We start from the raw sequence: 17,433 nt of genomic DNA, 5'->3' as shown, positions 1-17,433 counted from the left end.
AAAAAAAGTCCAACATTTTTTAAGACTATTGCAAGTTTTAGTCCCAAATTAGAGAAGCTTTTTTTTTTTTTTTTTTTTTGGGTACACAAAAAGACTGCTGAAATCAATGACTATTCTTTTAAACCCAACGTATTTGGGCCTGCAAATCACAAGCCCAACAAGATCTATGAATGAATATCTCACGTGTAATGCACGTGCGATATGATTGGGGCACCCGGTGGGACCAATGGCCACCTGGAGACGGTTAAGTAGACAGTTATGAGCATCCCGCCCACCGAGTGCCCGATTCGATTCCCAGACGCCAAGAACGAATCTCAGCGTCCAACTGGACGGCAAGCATCGCCCCGCCGCGGCCCGTAACATCTCCACCGTTCGTTATCGACCAGTAGGCATCGGACACCCGTCGCATCTTTTGTGGAGGCCAACTCAAACCGCCTGTCCTGGTGCTCTTTTCCCTCTCTTTCCGTTTTAGTGCTCGCCCTCCTCTCCCCTCCCCTCCTTCCTCTCTCTCTCTCTCTCTCTCGCCGCCTCTCTGATCCCTAAATCGATCTCTTTTCTTCTTCTTCTCCATCTCTCTAGGGTTTGCGCGCGCCCCCTCCTATGATTAGATTTCTCCAGCTCTTGTTTAGTGTCTGATTCATCCCGATTTCCTAGTTACAAGGGTTTCCCGCGCGGTATTCTTCGCAGCATTGTTCCATGCGGCCAATGATGGTTGGGGTTTCGAATCGGTAGGAGACCGAGATGGAAATCTCCGCTCTTTTGACCTCCGCGGGCATCAATGTAGGCCTCTGCGCGGTGTTCTTGTCGCTGTACTCGGTCCTGAGGAAACAACCGGGGAACATTAATGTCTACTTCGGCCGCAGGCTCGCCGAAGAGCACGGTAGAGCGCATGACTCGTTCACAATTGAGAGACTGGTGCCCTCTGCTAGTTGGATAGTGAAAGCCTGCGAGCACACGGAAGCAGAGATCCTGCAAGTTGCCGGTTTGGATGCCGTGGTGTTTCTCCGGATAGTCATTTTCAGGTGATTAGAGCTAATGATTTGTTCTATGCGTTTATCTTCTTTAGTTGTCAACTATTTATGTTCCGTTGCTGTTACTTGTTTGTAGTACTTGGTCTTTTCTTGCGGTTGAATTCTTGCAGGCAGGCATTTATATTAGGCTATCCTAATTTTGTAAATTCGTAGTGATATTTACTCCCCCTCACTTATGGAGTTTGAGATATTTTGATGGGCTCAATAAGTGATTTCAACTTTAAATTGAGGAAGTTTATATTTAAAATGGTAGATATGCTTAGAGATTTTATAATTTTAATAACAGATGTGCCTAGTGGGATTCTATTGTGCAAATACCCAAATGGGTGAAGGTAGCGAAAGCAAGAACTTCTCCCCCAAATCTCACAAATAGAAATAGTGAAGGAAAATCAATGCAATGTTTAGAAAAAAAAAACTCTAATGAGGTGTTAATGATGATAGAATAGCACTAAACAAGTTCTAATTATGAATTAAACACTCTAACGTAAGCAATCAACATAATAGAAGTAATAGAGACAATAGAGAGAGAGAGAGACAATATTTACGTGGTTCGGCGATGTGTCTACATCCACAGGCGAAGCAATCTTCTTCACTTTGCAAATTTGTCATTTACAAAGAGTTTAACAACTCTAATCACTCTCGATGGCTCAATCCTCATAAATGTTCTTCGAACTACTAAGCCCTAAAAACACACTTTAGTATTTAAAGGTAGGTTCAGATTTAGGATTTTTCTGCGTCGTGTTTGAACGCCCTTGGGGGCGCATTCGAACGCACCTAATATCAATACAGCAGAACCAAAGGGTCGAACGCAGGAGGGGTCGTTCGAACCCCTGCATCACAGACTGCTCTCGGGTTGGATCCGCGTTCGAACGCGGTTGGGCCGTTCGAACGCCTGCATCAAAGGCTACTCTCGGGTTGGGGTTAGCATTCGAACGCGGCTGTGCCGTTCGAACGCCTGCATCACCGCCCTCTGTTTGGAACTCATATATGCTGAAATTTGTCGAAAACTGAATTTGAGACAATTTTTAACAGATTCAAACTCAGTACCTCTACTTTAATTCCTTGTCAATTCACCAACTACTTTATATTGGAGAACGATGATTTTGTATCAGAGAGCGGTAATTTTTATAGTTTATATTTTAATATCTTGTTGATTGGTTAGGAAACAATCTATCAGCCGTCACTCATTTCTGTATTTAAGAACTTATCTCATCCATAGTTTCCTACTTCTACATAAGCAGATTTTGATTAAGATTATCTTTGGATGTTTGTTTTCTTTGTTTTTTGTTTTTGTTTTTGTCTTTTGCTGTGTGCTTTATTGTAGGAAAAGGTATAGTAATTATTTAAAATATATTAGTGATACTTCTCCTAGATCATGTGAAACAGATGGCATATTGAGTGAATTAAGTGGTACTCATCGGTAAGATCTACTTGTCATGTTCTTTTGTACTAATAAATGATTTCATCAAAATCTGCTACTTAGTTGTTTTTTGGCTACTGCTTATAGTATTTTCTGTCTGTATAACTTTTTTTGTTCTTTTGCTTCTGCAGCATACGCATTTTCTCCATAGCCGGCTTGGTGTGTATATTTGGAGTACTTCCAGTGAATTATTTTGGACAAGAAATGCTCCACAAGCATATTCCGTCAGAATCTTTGGATGTATTTACCATTGCGAATGTCAAAGAAGGATCACGATGGTAAGTCATAAAAGGTTGTCACGAGAGTTGCTCAATAAATTAGATATTTTCTCATGAGAGCTGGTATTATCCGGGGTTCTGAAATAATTCTGGAATAGTTAGTAACTTAGTACTTCACAATCATTTCAGTTGCTTAGGCCTCTTATTAGTGAAAAACCACATGGGTAGATTCTTTTTATTGATCTTCAATTTAATCATTTTAAAACGTGATGAACGGATGAATTGTTTTACCTTTTTTTTTAATTTTTTTTATTCTGTTTTATTTGAATTACTGTTATCTTGTAATATTCGTTCACTTTTGTTTCTCATAGATGATTATTATTTTAATCTCTTTTGCTGGTTATACACGAGTGATCTGATTTTTGCTGTTTTTTAATATGCTTGTTGTTAACTATTCACAGGAGGATATTACCACGACTTCTGGGAGGATTTCATTTAAAACAAATTCATGTTTATGTTTCACAGTTTCACTTTGCTGAAAACTTCATGGCTTTGCCCAGTGGAGATAATACGAGTTCACATAACTTAGTTGGCACATTCTTCATGCCAAACAGTCTCACTAAAGGTTTTCTGTCATATCTCAAATTCTCAACAGCATCGACATGATTGCAAACATTTATCGCAAGGGATTAAGAACCTGAAATCACTAAGAAAATATTGTGCACCAGAAAAATAACCACAATTAAGTATCAAAAGATTTAAAAGATTTATTTGTGAGTGCCTTTTCTTTCTAAGAGAAACCAAAAGCATGCATTTCTCCTTAACTTTAGTAGCAGACATAGCAAAGTTCTTTGGTATCACATACATTGGTTTTTGGGAGGTTCCTTCATGGTTGGATGAAAATGGAAACTTAGAAAGTAAATTTACTTGCAGATTTTTTTTTATAGTTTTTAGAGTCTCGTGCCACCTGAATATTATTTCACATGCAACAAACCAATAAATGAAGTACTTATTGCTTTGTTTGCAGGCTTTGGGTGCACTGTCTTGCGTTATATGTAATAACCTCCTCAGCTTGTGTTCTGCTTTACCATGTGAGAGCTTGTTTCCGAAGGTTCAATATTTTTAAATACAGTTTTTATAGAAGAATGTGACAACTAACAATTATTCCTGGTGTTTTAGGAGTACAAGGGTATATCTATGATGAGGCTATCACATATAACTGGATCTCCTCCAAATCCTAGTCATTTTTCAGTTCTTGTTCGTGCTATTCCACTGTCAAAAGATGAACCACTTGGTGATACTATCAGAAACTTCTTTTCTAATTATCATGGATCGAGTTACTTGTCACATCAAATGATTTATCGAGCTGGAAAAGTCCAGATACTATTGGTGCGATATTTCGTAGTTCACTACCTCTAATGGTCTAAATTTGCTTCTTCTTTTTTTTGGAAATTGAATTCATTATGCAATTCACAATTTCTTGTGAACCATGTCATTCTTCTTGCTTGATTGTTTTTGTGAAAGAATTTAGTACAGATTGTCTTACTCTTGGAATGCTGTCTGTCTGTCAGGTTTGCTCATTTCTTTACTGCTAAGCACAAATTCAGTGACTAATTAGTTGTCTCCACTGCGAGTTGTTGTGTTTACAGATCTTAAGATTACTCATCTTTTACTGTGCTCTTCATCATTTCTTTCACTTGTTTAGTTGTATGATTTACAGTGAACCTTTTTAAATTTTGTCCTGTGTCATTGATTTGCTTATTCTTCTTAAGCTCTCTACTTTTTTCTACTCTGTATGTGTTGAAGACTTGAGATACCATCTTCTCTGCCATCTTTCCTTCGTCCATGTCAGAGTTTTTTTTCTTTGACATTATCTGTAATTCAGTTCTCTTTATCTGTTATTACATTATAAAACCTTTAATATTTCAGATATTTTGATGTGGACATACATAAGCGCACACACAAGAGATGATTATCCATATGAACATACACAAGACATGTTCTAAAATGATTCTTGCTTTTACATTTTAACGTGATATACATAGATGACCAGCTAATGATATGCTTTTTAGTTCACTGGAAACAATTATTCTTATGTCTGAACTTCCCTATTTTCAGTCTAATGCAGAGAAGGTATACAGGAAGTTTGTACACTTGAAGGTTGCTGCTTTTGACCAGAATGACAGGCCTAGTATATACAGATGTGGTCTTTGTGGGGGAAGACCTAATACTTTTCACCTTCATTATAATGAATTTGAGCTTGATGCAAAAAAGACAGATATCGACCAGCCAGACATAATTAGAGATCACAAGGTTCTGTTTATACTTTATAATATAATTTCAGTCAACTATTCTCCCAATCTTCTGGCATGTAATTTCAGCTCTTATTATTAGTTTACTCCTGTCATGCATGTGCTATCATTTTGAGACGTATAACTTTGTTTGGTCCTTTTCTTTGTAAATTATGTACTGAATCTTTTAGCACCATCTTTTGGCTTACTAGAATTTTAATATAAGTGAGCATGGAGAAAGGCCTTAACAACGCTTTCCTCTCTCGGACTCTCCATCATGTATGTTCATCAGCTACTCTAAAAGTTTAAATTGTTAGAGAAATGTGATCTTTATATTCTAACAATGTAAAATAGATAGGAAAAAAAAATAGAAACAGGTATTAATTGTCAAGAAATCAAAGGAATGCAGAGAAAAGGTAGGCAAGGGATGATCAAACTATCCAAATATATGAAGGATGGCAAAGTGAATCCTGTACCTCAAACTATCCGAGGCATAGCTCTATTTCGCATGTAACATGTGCAAAACTTTCTACTTCTAGCATTAAGTTGGTTACTAACTTCTGACCATTGTCAAATGGCTTAGTGTAGTGAATTTTTACCTCCGTTAACTTTTGTCTTTCTATTTACTGATGATCTTATTTAAATTGCATTTGTATTGAACTCTGGAGAAGCATGGATTCAAATTTTGTACCCATTGTTGTGTGAGTAAGAATAATGCTTATTATCTTTTCTAGCAGGATTGTTCAGCTGCTTTTGTTTTCTTCAAGACACGCTACGCTGCAATTGTTGCCTCACAAGTGCTTCAGTCATCAAATCCCATGTCATGGGTTACAGATTTGGCTCCTGAACCACATGATGTCTACTGGTCAAACCTTTGGATTCCATACAGACAACTTTGGATTCGTCGGATAGCAACTCTTATAGCTAGTGTGGTTTTTATGTTTTTATTTCTTATCCCTGTCACATTTGTGCAAGGTCTCACCCAACTTGACCATTTACAGCAACGTTTTCCATTTTTGAATGGTATATCCAAAAAGTAAGTATATTAATCACATTTTGTTAGTTTATTCTCTTTGCACCTTTTAAATGCTAACAATACCTTTTTCAACCCTAGTGTTCTTACATGTCATTTTTTTACACTGTAAGGCTACCCTTATTTTCTGAAGTAAACATGTCTATTTTGTGTAGATATATTACCATGCCTCTTCCTGCAATTTATTGAGGAAGCATGGATACTTCCACCTTTAAGCTTGTTCTTATGAAATACAGTCCTATTTTTACATTTATGATAAGGACCCCCCTTTTGAATATCCACAAATTCAAAATAAACATAAAAATGTTGATACTTATAGAGTACATATTTGATACTTTTTCTGGAGGGAGATTGCTATTTTCACAATACAAGTGACAAAGTCCTACAAAAAGAAGTCAAATTAAAAAAGAGTGCTACCTTTAATTTTCAGTTAGGCTGTGAAGTTTTTCTGCTGATAAAGGTTAACCTTAGAAGTTAATGTAGCAAGAATTTTAGTCAGACAAGCGCTACATATGTCAGCAGCCATTTAATTTTAGTCAGACAAGCGCTACATATGTCAGCAGCCATTCATAGTGTGGCATGCTTAGCGGCACAGATAGTGCTGCCTTGTACAGGTGCCATGCTAAGAGGGAGAGAGGGGGAAGCGGGGAGTGGGCTGCCGCCACAGTTGCCCCTACTTGTGTCATCACCGCTGCTATTAAGCCTATTATTGATGTTACTTTATACATAATCCTTCAGAAACAATATAGGCAAATGATTTTGTTTACATCAAATCATTCATAATGATTCAATCTTTTATCAAACTATTCACGTCACTTTTTTTAACATATGGTTATTCTTGTTTAAGATAGTCTGCAAAGTCTTTCCGTTATCACTGGTTCAATATCATCATAGCAGTTCTTATAGCATCAATCTCTGCTACATGCTTCTTTTCTTTACCTTTCTCATATGTTTCATTATTTGCTCAGGGTTGTGATTGAGTAATTCTGAATTACAATGGTTGGCATGATTGTGTTGAATAATTTAAGGCTTCTAGGTGAACGATAGGAACTTTATTGATTGATTATGTACTTACAAAATGCAGGACCTTCATTATCAAGATTGTGACAGGCTATCTCCCAAGCGTCATCCTTCTGTTGTTCCTCTACACTGTTCCTCCAGTGATGATGCTATTTTCTGCAGTAGAAGGATTTATTTCTCGCAGTGGCAGGAAAAAGAGCGCATGTTGCAAAGTTCTGTACTTCACCATTTGGAACGTCTTTTTTGTTAATGTCTTGTCTGGATCTGTCATCAGCCAGCTTGATGCCATAACTAGACCAAAACACATTCCCTCCCATCTTGCTGAGGCCATACCCAAGCAGGTGGTTTTCTCTAATTTCTATTGTTATGGTCAACAAATCCCGATACTGTCAGATATTACGATAGAAAACTGTGCTTATCGGCGCAATTGAATTCGCAACTATGAAGTTCTCTTTAATATGTGCTTTCATCAAGTCATATTGTAAATGTTTCTCTGCTCTCTTTACAACTATTAGCATCCAGTTGGAGAGAAATTTTTGCTGATAAATAATTTCTTTGGACTTTTTTTTTTCTCTCGTTCTGGCTGCAGGCAACATTTTTCATTACATATGTTTTAACATCTGGCTGGGCAAGTTTATGTTCTGAGATAATGCAACTCTTCCCGTTAATATATAACTTTGTGAGGAAATTTGTGCTTGGAGGCAAGGATGATCCAGAGTCAGTTCCATCCTTTCCGTATCACACCGAGGTTCCAAAAGTTCTCTTGTTTGGTCTGCTTGGTTTCACCTGTTCAATATTGGCACCTCTAATACTGCCATTTTTGCTCATATACTTCTGTCTTGGTTACGTGGTTTACCGGAACCAGGTCAGCATTTTATATGCAGAGGATACTTATTTGTTGCAACAAATTAAACCTTGCATTTTTCTGTTCAAATTTGAAAATCTATTCTATATAGTTAACTTTCTTATTGCTCTTTTGCCGTCTGGAATTCCAAATGTATAGCATAAGTTTGATGAGAATATTTGCAGATTCTTAATGTCTACGGTTCAAAGTACGAAACTGGAGGAAGAATATGGCCTATTGTGCACAACACGACAGTATTTTCTCTGGTGCTGACACAAATTATAGCGCTGGGGGTTTTTGGCATAAAGCACTCTCCAGTATCTTTGGGATTTACCATTCCACTTCTGATTTGCACACTCCTATTCAACGAATATTGCAGGCGACGATTCTATCCCATATTCAAGAGCTTGTCTGCACAGGTTTGAATCTCTACGAACTAACCTTGCGACTACCTTGTTGCTTCTTGACCTCATTTTAGTAGGTTTTCAGCACATTCTTCTTGCATTTAGAACTCATGTGACAGCACCAGCCAGAATCATATGCATTTAGGTTTGCTGTCTTTCTACTTTGTTGAGAATGTCCTATACCTGCCCTGTTCTACAAAAGCGCAGCAAATTCTTGTAGTGTCCGGTAGCCAGTATTGGATGACTCAACCACCCTTGCCTGTTTATTAGTAGAGATTTTTCTTTGTGTTGAATGATAAAATTTTTTTTTTGCCTTCGATCTTATCTTTGATCGTATTATCTGATGTCTTTGTTTACACCTAGTATATTCTCTCTATCAAATTGACATTCTTAACAAGGACATATTCTCTATCAATTGTACTAAATCGACAATTGGGTTCATGCAGGATCTCATTGAGATGGACAGAGAAGATGAGCAGACTGGGAGAATGGAGGAAATCCACCAGCAGCTACTCACAGCTTATTGTCAGTTCTCGCCAAGCAAGGGCGTCATTAGTTTATGTGACGAAGATGCGGTGATGGATCAAACAGATTGCTCAGAAGAGCTGAAAATAATTAGATAGCCCATAACTAAACTCATTTAAGTGTAGTGCTGTTCAAGTGGCATAAGATGTCGTTACTCGTAGAGTAAGCATTTTTATGAGCGGCATAAGTTGTCGTTTCTCGTAGAGTAGGCATTTTTGTAACTCCTCAATTTCCATCCGTAGTTGTCTGTGGTCATTTGCATCTATTGTGGATAATTACTAATGGTAAACTAGATATTCTTAGGTTTGTAAGGGGTGTATAGTTAGTTGTACTTTTCCTAAGATGGGAATCAGTCACCTTGAGCAGACAGGGATTTCCCTTGCTAAATTATGTCCATAGCGGACTTTTTATCCTTTCTAGGTGAAAGTCGGATTGTAAAATGCTTAGTCAACCCGTTAAATCTTTGAAATCATTAAATGGTGTTCGACGTGAAGAATACAGCCCAATCAATTGATTGGGGGCTAAGTTGTGAAGAGCACATTTCTTGGGCTATATCACCATCCTGGCTGAGATTGGTCGAAACCCTATAATCAGATCTCACGTTTTAATATCAAAATCTTTCTTAGTAATCTAATGTAACAGTCTTCCAAGAAACAAGATAGAGCCAAGAAGTTCTAGAATCAACTAAATTTTTTAATACTGATAAGATAACGTTGTACACAGGAGAGGTAATTCAGCTTTTGAAGAACAGTGTAGCCCCATTGAAAGAAATCGGCAAAACCCCAACACAAAAAATCCTCAGTTTGTTATAGCATTTGCTGTCATACAATAGATGGGATCTATTAAGTAATAGTGCTAGTGCTCGGGGTATCCACTATTTCCTCCGATTTCCTTTTATTATTCTCCTCCAACTTCTTCACCAACCACAAGACTTGCATTAGCCCCCCATTACCAACATGGGAAAGAAGCACCCTTCCTTGCAGTTTGAAGGACAAGGAGATGAACTTAAGAAGCACAAAAAATGATCCAATTCCAAGAAGAAGCCTTGCCAAATTTATATCCTGTAGGATAGCCATTAATTTGAATGAGTTCAACATAGGACAGATTTAGTGGAAGGTCAATATAGGCAGTAAAACAACAAAAGCTTACCTGGACACTTCTCTGGAAATATACTTGCAGTGATTCTTTCAGGAAATCTGCCAGTGCAACCCCTATAATTAGACCAACTGGTGTCAGAAGTTCTCTGTTTCTTGAGATTGCTAGAATTAAGTCTGATGGAGAACTAACTACGAGTATTAGAAGAAATGACCACTTCAGAGCATTCTCGCCAAGGGTGAGCAAGCGTTCTAGAACCCTGTCTTTAGCATCTTCCCATGGAAAGCCTTTCAATGGTTTGAGCAAGGGCTCACACAGTTTTTCTGCCAATTCACCAACATAACTAGTAAGATTCTTTGGTTCACCAAAATGTCCGGCATCTTGAATTTTGATTGCAGATGTTCTGAAGTGCAGCCTCTTATTAGATCCTGAGGATAATTTGCATCTTAGATCAGCTCGATTCATGCACCCATTGGAAAACAATACCTGCAAAAGGAGAAAAAAAATCCGTTCTATTAAAAAAATCTCTCAATATTCTCATTCCTGTGATACTCAACTTTTCAATCTCTTATTTTTGGAGGTTATTAGATTCATTAGAAATACTAGAAAAAAATGGAGAAAACAAACCATCGTGTCAAACACAAGTCAAGCTATAGAAGATAAGTTTTGGCAAAACTATTGAGATTTTTTGGATATGTAAGTAAACCAGTTTAGAGGAGCAATTTCATTGACAATGAAGTAAGAGTGCTGAACAGAGAAAAACTATCTATACGGGATCCCAAATTGTTGCTTGTCCTATATATGAAGTTTCTATTTTTGATTGTGCATCATAATTTCTATCTTCCTTTTCACAATTTAGTAGCTTACCTAATGTTAGCTGTTCAACAGAGAAAGAGACAAATACTGGAGGGCACTAACAAATGTTGTGTTTTCAACTAAACTCTCGAAGTGCATCCAAAAACAGCGAAATTATGAATAGAAGTCATTCTCTCTAATGCCAAGCTTTCATTTTTTTTCCCAGTAAATTTCTTAGTGATTAGTTTGTAGCAACATCAGAAATTTTGCTTTCAATTCTGTACCATTTTAATGCATATTTGATGCATTCTTGCCGATCCTCCATGCTCAAGCTGTGCAAGAATGTTGAGAGAAATGAAAATAAATAGATATTCAGAAGAACCATCACATGAAAAATTACTGAGCCCTCCTACACTGACCCTTTTTCTTTTTGATAGTGCCATATTCAGAGTTTATGAGGATGGCACAAAGTACTAGTTTAGGCTTAAAAAGTTAAAACTATACCAATAATAATAGGCTTAGAATAGTTAAAACTTAAAACTCCCTCCCTCTCTCTCTCTCTCCCTCTCTCTCCCTCCCTCTCTCTCTCTCTCTCCCTCTCTTCCTCATTGCAAGGCATAACCCCTCCGCATGCCAAAAAAGCAATATTAAGAAAATGGTGCAACAAAGGCTAGTAAAGGGGAGACTGATCCTTGAAAGCTAGATAACAGAACAAAGAAACGCTAGGATATCAGATAAACAGATTTATTTCAGTAATTCATCCACAAATCATGCAAAATTTGTCGCCATTGGTAATATACTTAGATACACCTACACAAGTAACACAACCTATAACGAATTTTTCAATCTCAGAGGGTCTCCCAGGTCCAAAATCACTTACTATGACTGGGATTTTTGACTTGGGGCTACCTACGAAGAACTGATCCTAATGATGTTTTAAGTAATTCTTTTGACAAATCTGGAGGATTCTTCAAACGAGAACCATCACCTTTCCAAGTTAAAACAGCACTGTCACTTCTCCAGAAACTAAAGCCCTAAAAAGCCCACACCTTTGTTAGATTAGACAGCAGCTAAGGATCCAAGCAAACCATTTGTAACTCCTTCTAGCAGCTGGCATCAAAATTGCATCAAAAATCGAAAACAAAATCTACCCATTCGGCAATTAAGCAAGAAAATCGAAACAAACACATCAAATTTCCAAAACTTTAACAAAATTGGGATGCAAAAGAGAGGAAAGAAAGAAGTAAATAGCTCGGCCTACCTTACTTCTAAGCGAGAAAAGACTACTCGAAGAGGCTATAAGCGTCGCCTCCATTGAATTAAACGCACTACTCCTCTTCTATCACCTCTTATCTTTGTTTCTCGTCTCTTCCCCCTTCTCTCTTCTTCATCTCTCCCGGCTGCCGAACTCTTTTGGCTCGAAGGGGGCGCGTAAGAAATGGGGTTTCATATCATTCGGCAGATCAGGTTATCCGTCTTATCGGGTGCGGACTTACTAAATTGGACTATTCGGTATTTGGATCCGATTTCTAGATATTTTGGTAATATGTTGCCTTTAGGACAAATTATTTAATACTAACCACTTATCATAACAGTATATTATAATATTGAGTAACATAATCAATCTTTGTGTATCAACAAATATAGACCTTTTGCTGTTTGATCTTATTAAGCCTCAATTTTACAACCTATCTACTGTTTGCGAGAGAATTATCAGTGAAGAGAAAAGTAAAAATAGATTTATGCTAGAAGTATCACCAAAATTGCTGAACTTATTTTAGTTGGATAAGCCATTGGTTGCAAGTATGAGTGCAACAATATAATTATAGATAAGTAACTCGCTTTATAGACAAATTATTCATAGTTCACAGAAGAACTCAATGGAGCATCACATCGATTGACCAACAAACATCATCTCTTCTTAGAATCCTGAACTGAAATTATCTGCTTCTACCGGTTGTTGTTGAAGATAAAACTGAGAACTTGCCATTTTTTTTTTATATAAAACAAGAAAGGATGACATGAGAGCTATTCGTAAGTATAGATGAGTTCTTGTATGTGGATAAATTAGGATGTCAATCAAGTTCCACTGTCCATCCTTTCTTGTCTTCCACAAGGCCCATCTGCATCTCTGTGAGGGTTTTGTACAGCTTCTGTGACACTGTATCAACTCCAGTTTTGTATTCGATTCTGCATGAACATAGAAATCATCATCTTCACATCCGGAGATTAATTCAAACACAAGCTCAATATCAGAGGGTTTGCATTATGACCTTTAGAATGGCAATAAGTTATCATGTAAATGAATCAGACATATTACCTTTGACCTCGATACGTAATACTCTCAACAGGAGCAACAACTACAGCAGTTCCTGTGCAGAATACTTCATCTGCATCAACCATATCGTCGATGGAAACAAGTCGTTCCTCGACCTGTCCATTTGAAAGAACAGAGGAGAGTTGTTTTAGTTCAACAGTTATCCAAGTTTCTATAGTCTAGATTCTGAGTTCAGGAAAGCTTGGGCATCGAAATATTTCAAAAGAGTGGAATTCTTTTGTGAAGAAGATTTTATGCGAAGAGCAAATAAGAGGATTCTTTCAATGGCACCTAACAAAGATAAACACAGATTTAATGTTATACTAATATCACATTAGAATCTTCTGAAGAAAAAGAAAAGGTTTGTGTTCTCACCTGGTAGCCAGAATCCTGAGCGATTTCGATGATGCTTTTACGTGTAATTCCAGGAAGAATTGTTCCTCTAGTTGCTGGTGTTGAGATGACATTGCCCTAAGAGGTTACAATATTCAGCATTAGAAACATCAACTGAAGTAAATAAAATTCTGTCACCTGTTATTCAATATACATACAGTTCCTATGGATAAGGATAATAAAATGGCTATTATATACAGGAAAGCTTCTGATCTCCCAGAAAATTGAAGAAAGAGAAGGATCTTTGAAGTACAGATGAAAGAAAATTTGAAGCTAATATGAGATAGTCAACAGATGAGAGCCTCACTACCTCTGAGAATTGACAAGAAGTCGGTGAAACTAGCATGTTATTAAAGGATATCAAGTAGCCTTGATTAGTTAAAATGTACCTTTACAATAAATAGATTGCAAGAAGAGGCCTCCTCTAGATACTTTTTATTCACAGAATCAAGATATAGAACATCTGTGAATCCTTTACTCTTGGCCTGCATTTGTGCTTTCAAAACCTGGACAGAAGGGAAGAGGTCATGACAAATTGTGGCTTATAGAAAGTCCTTTAGATTTATTAGGCATTACAGAGTCTTTCAAGAAATAGCATCAACATATTTCTCATCCAGATATCGCAATTAGGCGCTGTCCTGATTACTCTTGAAAATGTTCAACAAGTTTTGCGTCAAAGCAATGATCAATATAATAGACACTCAATTCAATTTACTAAGTTTGATCACTAGAATCTGTCATCACTTCAGAAAAGAAGGTGTCTGGTTAAATATTAATTGATACATCGTAGAGGAGAAAACATATTACCGGTGCATAATTGGTAATCGTTTTCACACTGCCAGTCCCTCCTGGAGCGGCACGATGAAAATTCTCATCTATAACTAATTTTATCGGCGCCATACCTTCCTGCAATAGGAAGATTATAAGTTCTATTTCATAAGTGAACAGGCAAATTAATACTAGGAATAAACAAGCTAAAGAAGAAGATAGCAAATAATACAAACCTTGAAATATGTTCCTACAGGTGCAGTATAAATCAGAAACATGTATTCAGGTGCAGGAGCCAGACCCAATATAGGTCCACTGCCAATGAGCAGTGGCCTAACATAGAGAGACCCTTTACCTTGTGGTGGTACCTGGTAACAAAAATATAAATTCAAGTTTAACAACAAGAGATTGAAGTGATAACAATTGATAGCTATTTTAGAACATACCCATCGTTTGTTAGCTAACACCGTTTGCTTCACCGCATGAACGAATTGCTCAACCGTCGGTGATGGCATGCACATTCTCTCAGCGCCCATCTGCAGTCGTTGCGCATTCTCCTCTGGCCTGAAGAGCAAGAAACCGCGTCCATCTGCTTTCCGATATGCTTTCAGGCCTTCAAATAGACCCTTTTTGATAGAAACAAGTTTAACTTAAGTGAGCAATTGAGCTAATTGATGAGGCATATTCATGTGCCATGATCCATTCTCATGCCTTAAAATTTGCAGTACCTGTCCATAGTTGATGACTCCAGAGGACGGGCTGAGCTCAATGTTCCCATAACGGTTGAGCTCTCCACCGGAGAATTTGTCGTCTCGAGAGCATTTCATGACATACATATAATCAGTTTGAACAAGACCAAAACCAAGTTCATCCCAGTTGATATCAGAATTATCTTCATCACTCCTGCTTATATGCAACAGTAAGAAGTCCTGGTCAGCCATTGATCAATTTCAAGTGAAGGCTTCATGATGCATCAGACTGAAAAGAAACAGAGATCTTATTTCTAAATTTTAGCAAGGTGGAAATGATTCTCTGACAACTTTGGTGTTTCCTTTAGTACTCTTTTGTACAATTAATGGATAATTAATTCTTATCAGATCTGCTCCTCAATTACACCTTTCCAGTAGCTCTCTTTGCTCTGAAATAATCACCTAATTCACTCCTAGCAATCGCTGAGTATTAATCATATTCATGCCTAAGAGGAAAAGAAAATTGACTACTGTAAAATCCAGCAGATACAACTAAGCTGAGAATGATGCTGTGTAAGTTACGCACAAAATGTCGTAATAAATCGCTAGCAACTTTTTCACATTTAGTCACCAAATTCTACACAGAAAACAAAGTAGTGTCATATCACCCAATGAAAAGTTTAAAACATAACCATGAGAGAAACTTACCACCTGTCCGAATCCACCATCTGTGCCTGCTGCAACGAATACACCGACTTAGATGCAAAAGAATAGTTGCTACCGATCTGCAACAAATTTGATCACCAACCACACTTGAACAACAAACATAACAACCAAACCAATAGTTGAAAAAAGAAACAAGAAGAGATAAAGAACAAGCTTAATTACCCTGGAAAATGGTCCACTAGAATTTCTGAACAACATCTCCAATTTGCATGTCATGGAAGACCACTTCATGTTTCTTGGAGAGTACATGGTTTGTAAGATCGAAGCAACAGAAAGACTTATAGATATATAATTCTGAGTCACCCCCACAAGTACGAATATATTGTGATATCCCACCCTCCGAAACTATAGACAGACAAGGACAAGAAACTATTAGCATTCACAACCTAAAACTATTGATGAAAATGTGGAGGAGAAGAAGAAGAAGGAGGAGAAAGAAGAGGGGAGAGACAGGGGAGAGAAGTTAATTTGATGGATAGAGACGAGGAGGAGGAGGGGAGAGAGAGACAGAGAGACGATAATTAGTTTGTTTGCCAGCCAAATAGCCGTAACGCTCTTCTCCAAAACGTTCTCACACGGCTCTTCCACGTCAGCTCGGATAGAGCCAACTCTTTTGTCAAGATTGTACGGACGACGGCTCCGCTCGTCTACGACCAACTAGGGGTGAAAACGGATTCGATACGGATCGGATAGTGTTCAACCCATATCCGGATCCGTATTTTTAGTTCGGATACGGATAGCAAAATTTAAAACCATATCCTAACTAAACGGATACGGATAATTTTCGGATAAAGGATCGGATTTTAAACGGATATTAATTAAATTTAAAATAATTATAATATTTTATTTAAATATAATTAATATAAAATTATTAAGAGTTTTACAACAAATAATTTTTTTGTATGTTAAATATATAAAATTAGAGAAATTAATCTATATAAATAATATATAACGTATTATTAGTAATAATATTAATACTTACTATTTAAATAAGTAAACTAAAAACTGTAAATCATTTAAAAAAATATGCGGGTAAACGGATATCCGATATCCGTATCCGAATCCGAAAAATTTATCCGACCCGTATCCGAATCCGTATCGGAATTTTTTTCAAAAATTCTATCCGTATCCGAATCCGAATCCGAATCGGATAGAATTTTTTTATCCGAATCCGATCCGAGTCGGGTCGGAGTTAATCCGACCCGTTTTCACCCCTAACGGGCAACCGATCTGATTAGGATCCGAAAAGAAGCTGGATTCCACATATATATAGGATCCTGTGCACTAATTGACCAACTAAATTTTTGGGTTAAATATAAATTCCCCCTTGGAAAAACTCTAATATCCTTCTAAAATTAATATTTTAAAAAACAAAAGAAGAAGATTGCATGTCAGTTGTATGTTCTTTTTAAACTAATAAAATTGAAATATATATATATATATAATATATAAGTAATTAAAAACAATTAAGGGATATAATTTAATTAAAATTTTGTTAAGTTAAGTGTAAATATATATATATATATATATATATATATATATATTACTCTCAAGGTATATAAGTCTTTTATCTGATAATTACTAAGATAATAAAAAATAACGTGAAGCCTGTACATATAAATATGAATTTAAAAAGAATTTTCAAGGATTGACATGTGTGTGTATATATATATATATCAACTTTAGAAAGATATATATCAATATATGTATATTTTTATAAGGATATAGATGCAAAAGTTAATATTTTCTTAATTAAAAATTATAATTTAAAAATAAATAATCACCTATTGAACGGGTTATAATATTCTGGTCTCCTGGAAAGAGAATTAGATAGATATGAAAGTTAAAACCTTCTCTCTTCTTT

General features: G+C 36.7%; 3 protein-coding genes across 5 annotated transcripts; 1 reads left to right on the top strand and 2 right to left on the bottom strand.

Moving 5' to 3' along the window:
• Positions 1-713: 713 nt before the first annotated feature.
• LOC140773267 (CSC1-like protein RXW8) lies at positions 714-9,097 on the top strand. The gene is made up of 10 exons (XM_073115746.1): positions 714-1,022; positions 2,583-2,729; positions 3,697-3,760; positions 3,849-4,058; positions 4,788-4,982; positions 5,698-5,996; positions 7,078-7,354; positions 7,603-7,878; positions 8,043-8,276; positions 8,708-9,097. The coding sequence occupies exons 1-10, from the start codon at positions 742-744 to the stop codon at positions 8,882-8,884; spliced, it is 2,160 nt and encodes a 719-aa protein (XP_072971847.1). The 5' UTR covers positions 714-741; the 3' UTR covers positions 8,885-9,097.
• Positions 9,098-9,458: 361 nt separating this feature from the next.
• LOC140773817 (uncharacterized) lies at positions 9,459-12,121 on the bottom strand. Of its 2 annotated transcripts, XM_073116572.1 has the most exons (4): positions 11,938-12,121; positions 10,096-10,367; positions 9,936-9,997; positions 9,459-9,847 (listed from the first exon to the last, which is right to left on the bottom strand). In XM_073116572.1, the coding sequence occupies exons 1-4, from the start codon at positions 11,989-11,991 to the stop codon at positions 9,792-9,794; spliced, it is 444 nt and encodes a 147-aa protein (XP_072972673.1). In that variant the 5' UTR covers positions 11,992-12,121; the 3' UTR covers positions 9,459-9,791. The 2 variants fall into 2 exon arrangements, with proteins under 2 accessions (XP_072972673.1, XP_072972672.1); XM_073116571.1 differs by having other exon boundaries at positions 9,936-10,367; positions 11,938-12,120.
• A 378-nt stretch (positions 12,122-12,499) lies between these two features.
• LOC140773816 (branched-chain amino acid aminotransferase 2, chloroplastic) lies at positions 12,500-16,081 on the bottom strand. 2 transcript variants are annotated; one of them, XM_073116569.1, is made up of 10 exons: positions 15,732-16,081; positions 15,552-15,628; positions 14,883-15,057; positions 14,601-14,780; positions 14,391-14,522; positions 14,194-14,292; positions 13,776-13,892; positions 13,369-13,464; positions 12,997-13,109; positions 12,500-12,866 (listed from the first exon to the last, which is right to left on the bottom strand). In XM_073116569.1, exons 1-10 carry the CDS (start codon positions 15,816-15,818, stop codon positions 12,752-12,754), a joined length of 1,191 nt encoding a protein of 396 aa, XP_072972670.1. In that variant the 5' UTR covers positions 15,819-16,081; the 3' UTR covers positions 12,500-12,751. The 2 variants fall into 2 exon arrangements, with proteins under 2 accessions (XP_072972670.1, XP_072972671.1); XM_073116570.1 differs by having other exon boundaries at positions 15,555-15,628.
• Positions 16,082-17,433: the final 1,352 nt, after the last annotated feature.

This window comes from Typha angustifolia, chromosome 13 (genome assembly GCF_048772165.1).
Source record: "Typha angustifolia cultivar Huaian chromosome 13, ASM4877216v1, whole genome shotgun sequence".
NCBI classification, from domain to species: domain Eukaryota; kingdom Viridiplantae; phylum Streptophyta; class Magnoliopsida; order Poales; family Typhaceae; genus Typha; species Typha angustifolia.
This window is presented reverse-complemented; position numbering and strand designations above follow the sequence as displayed.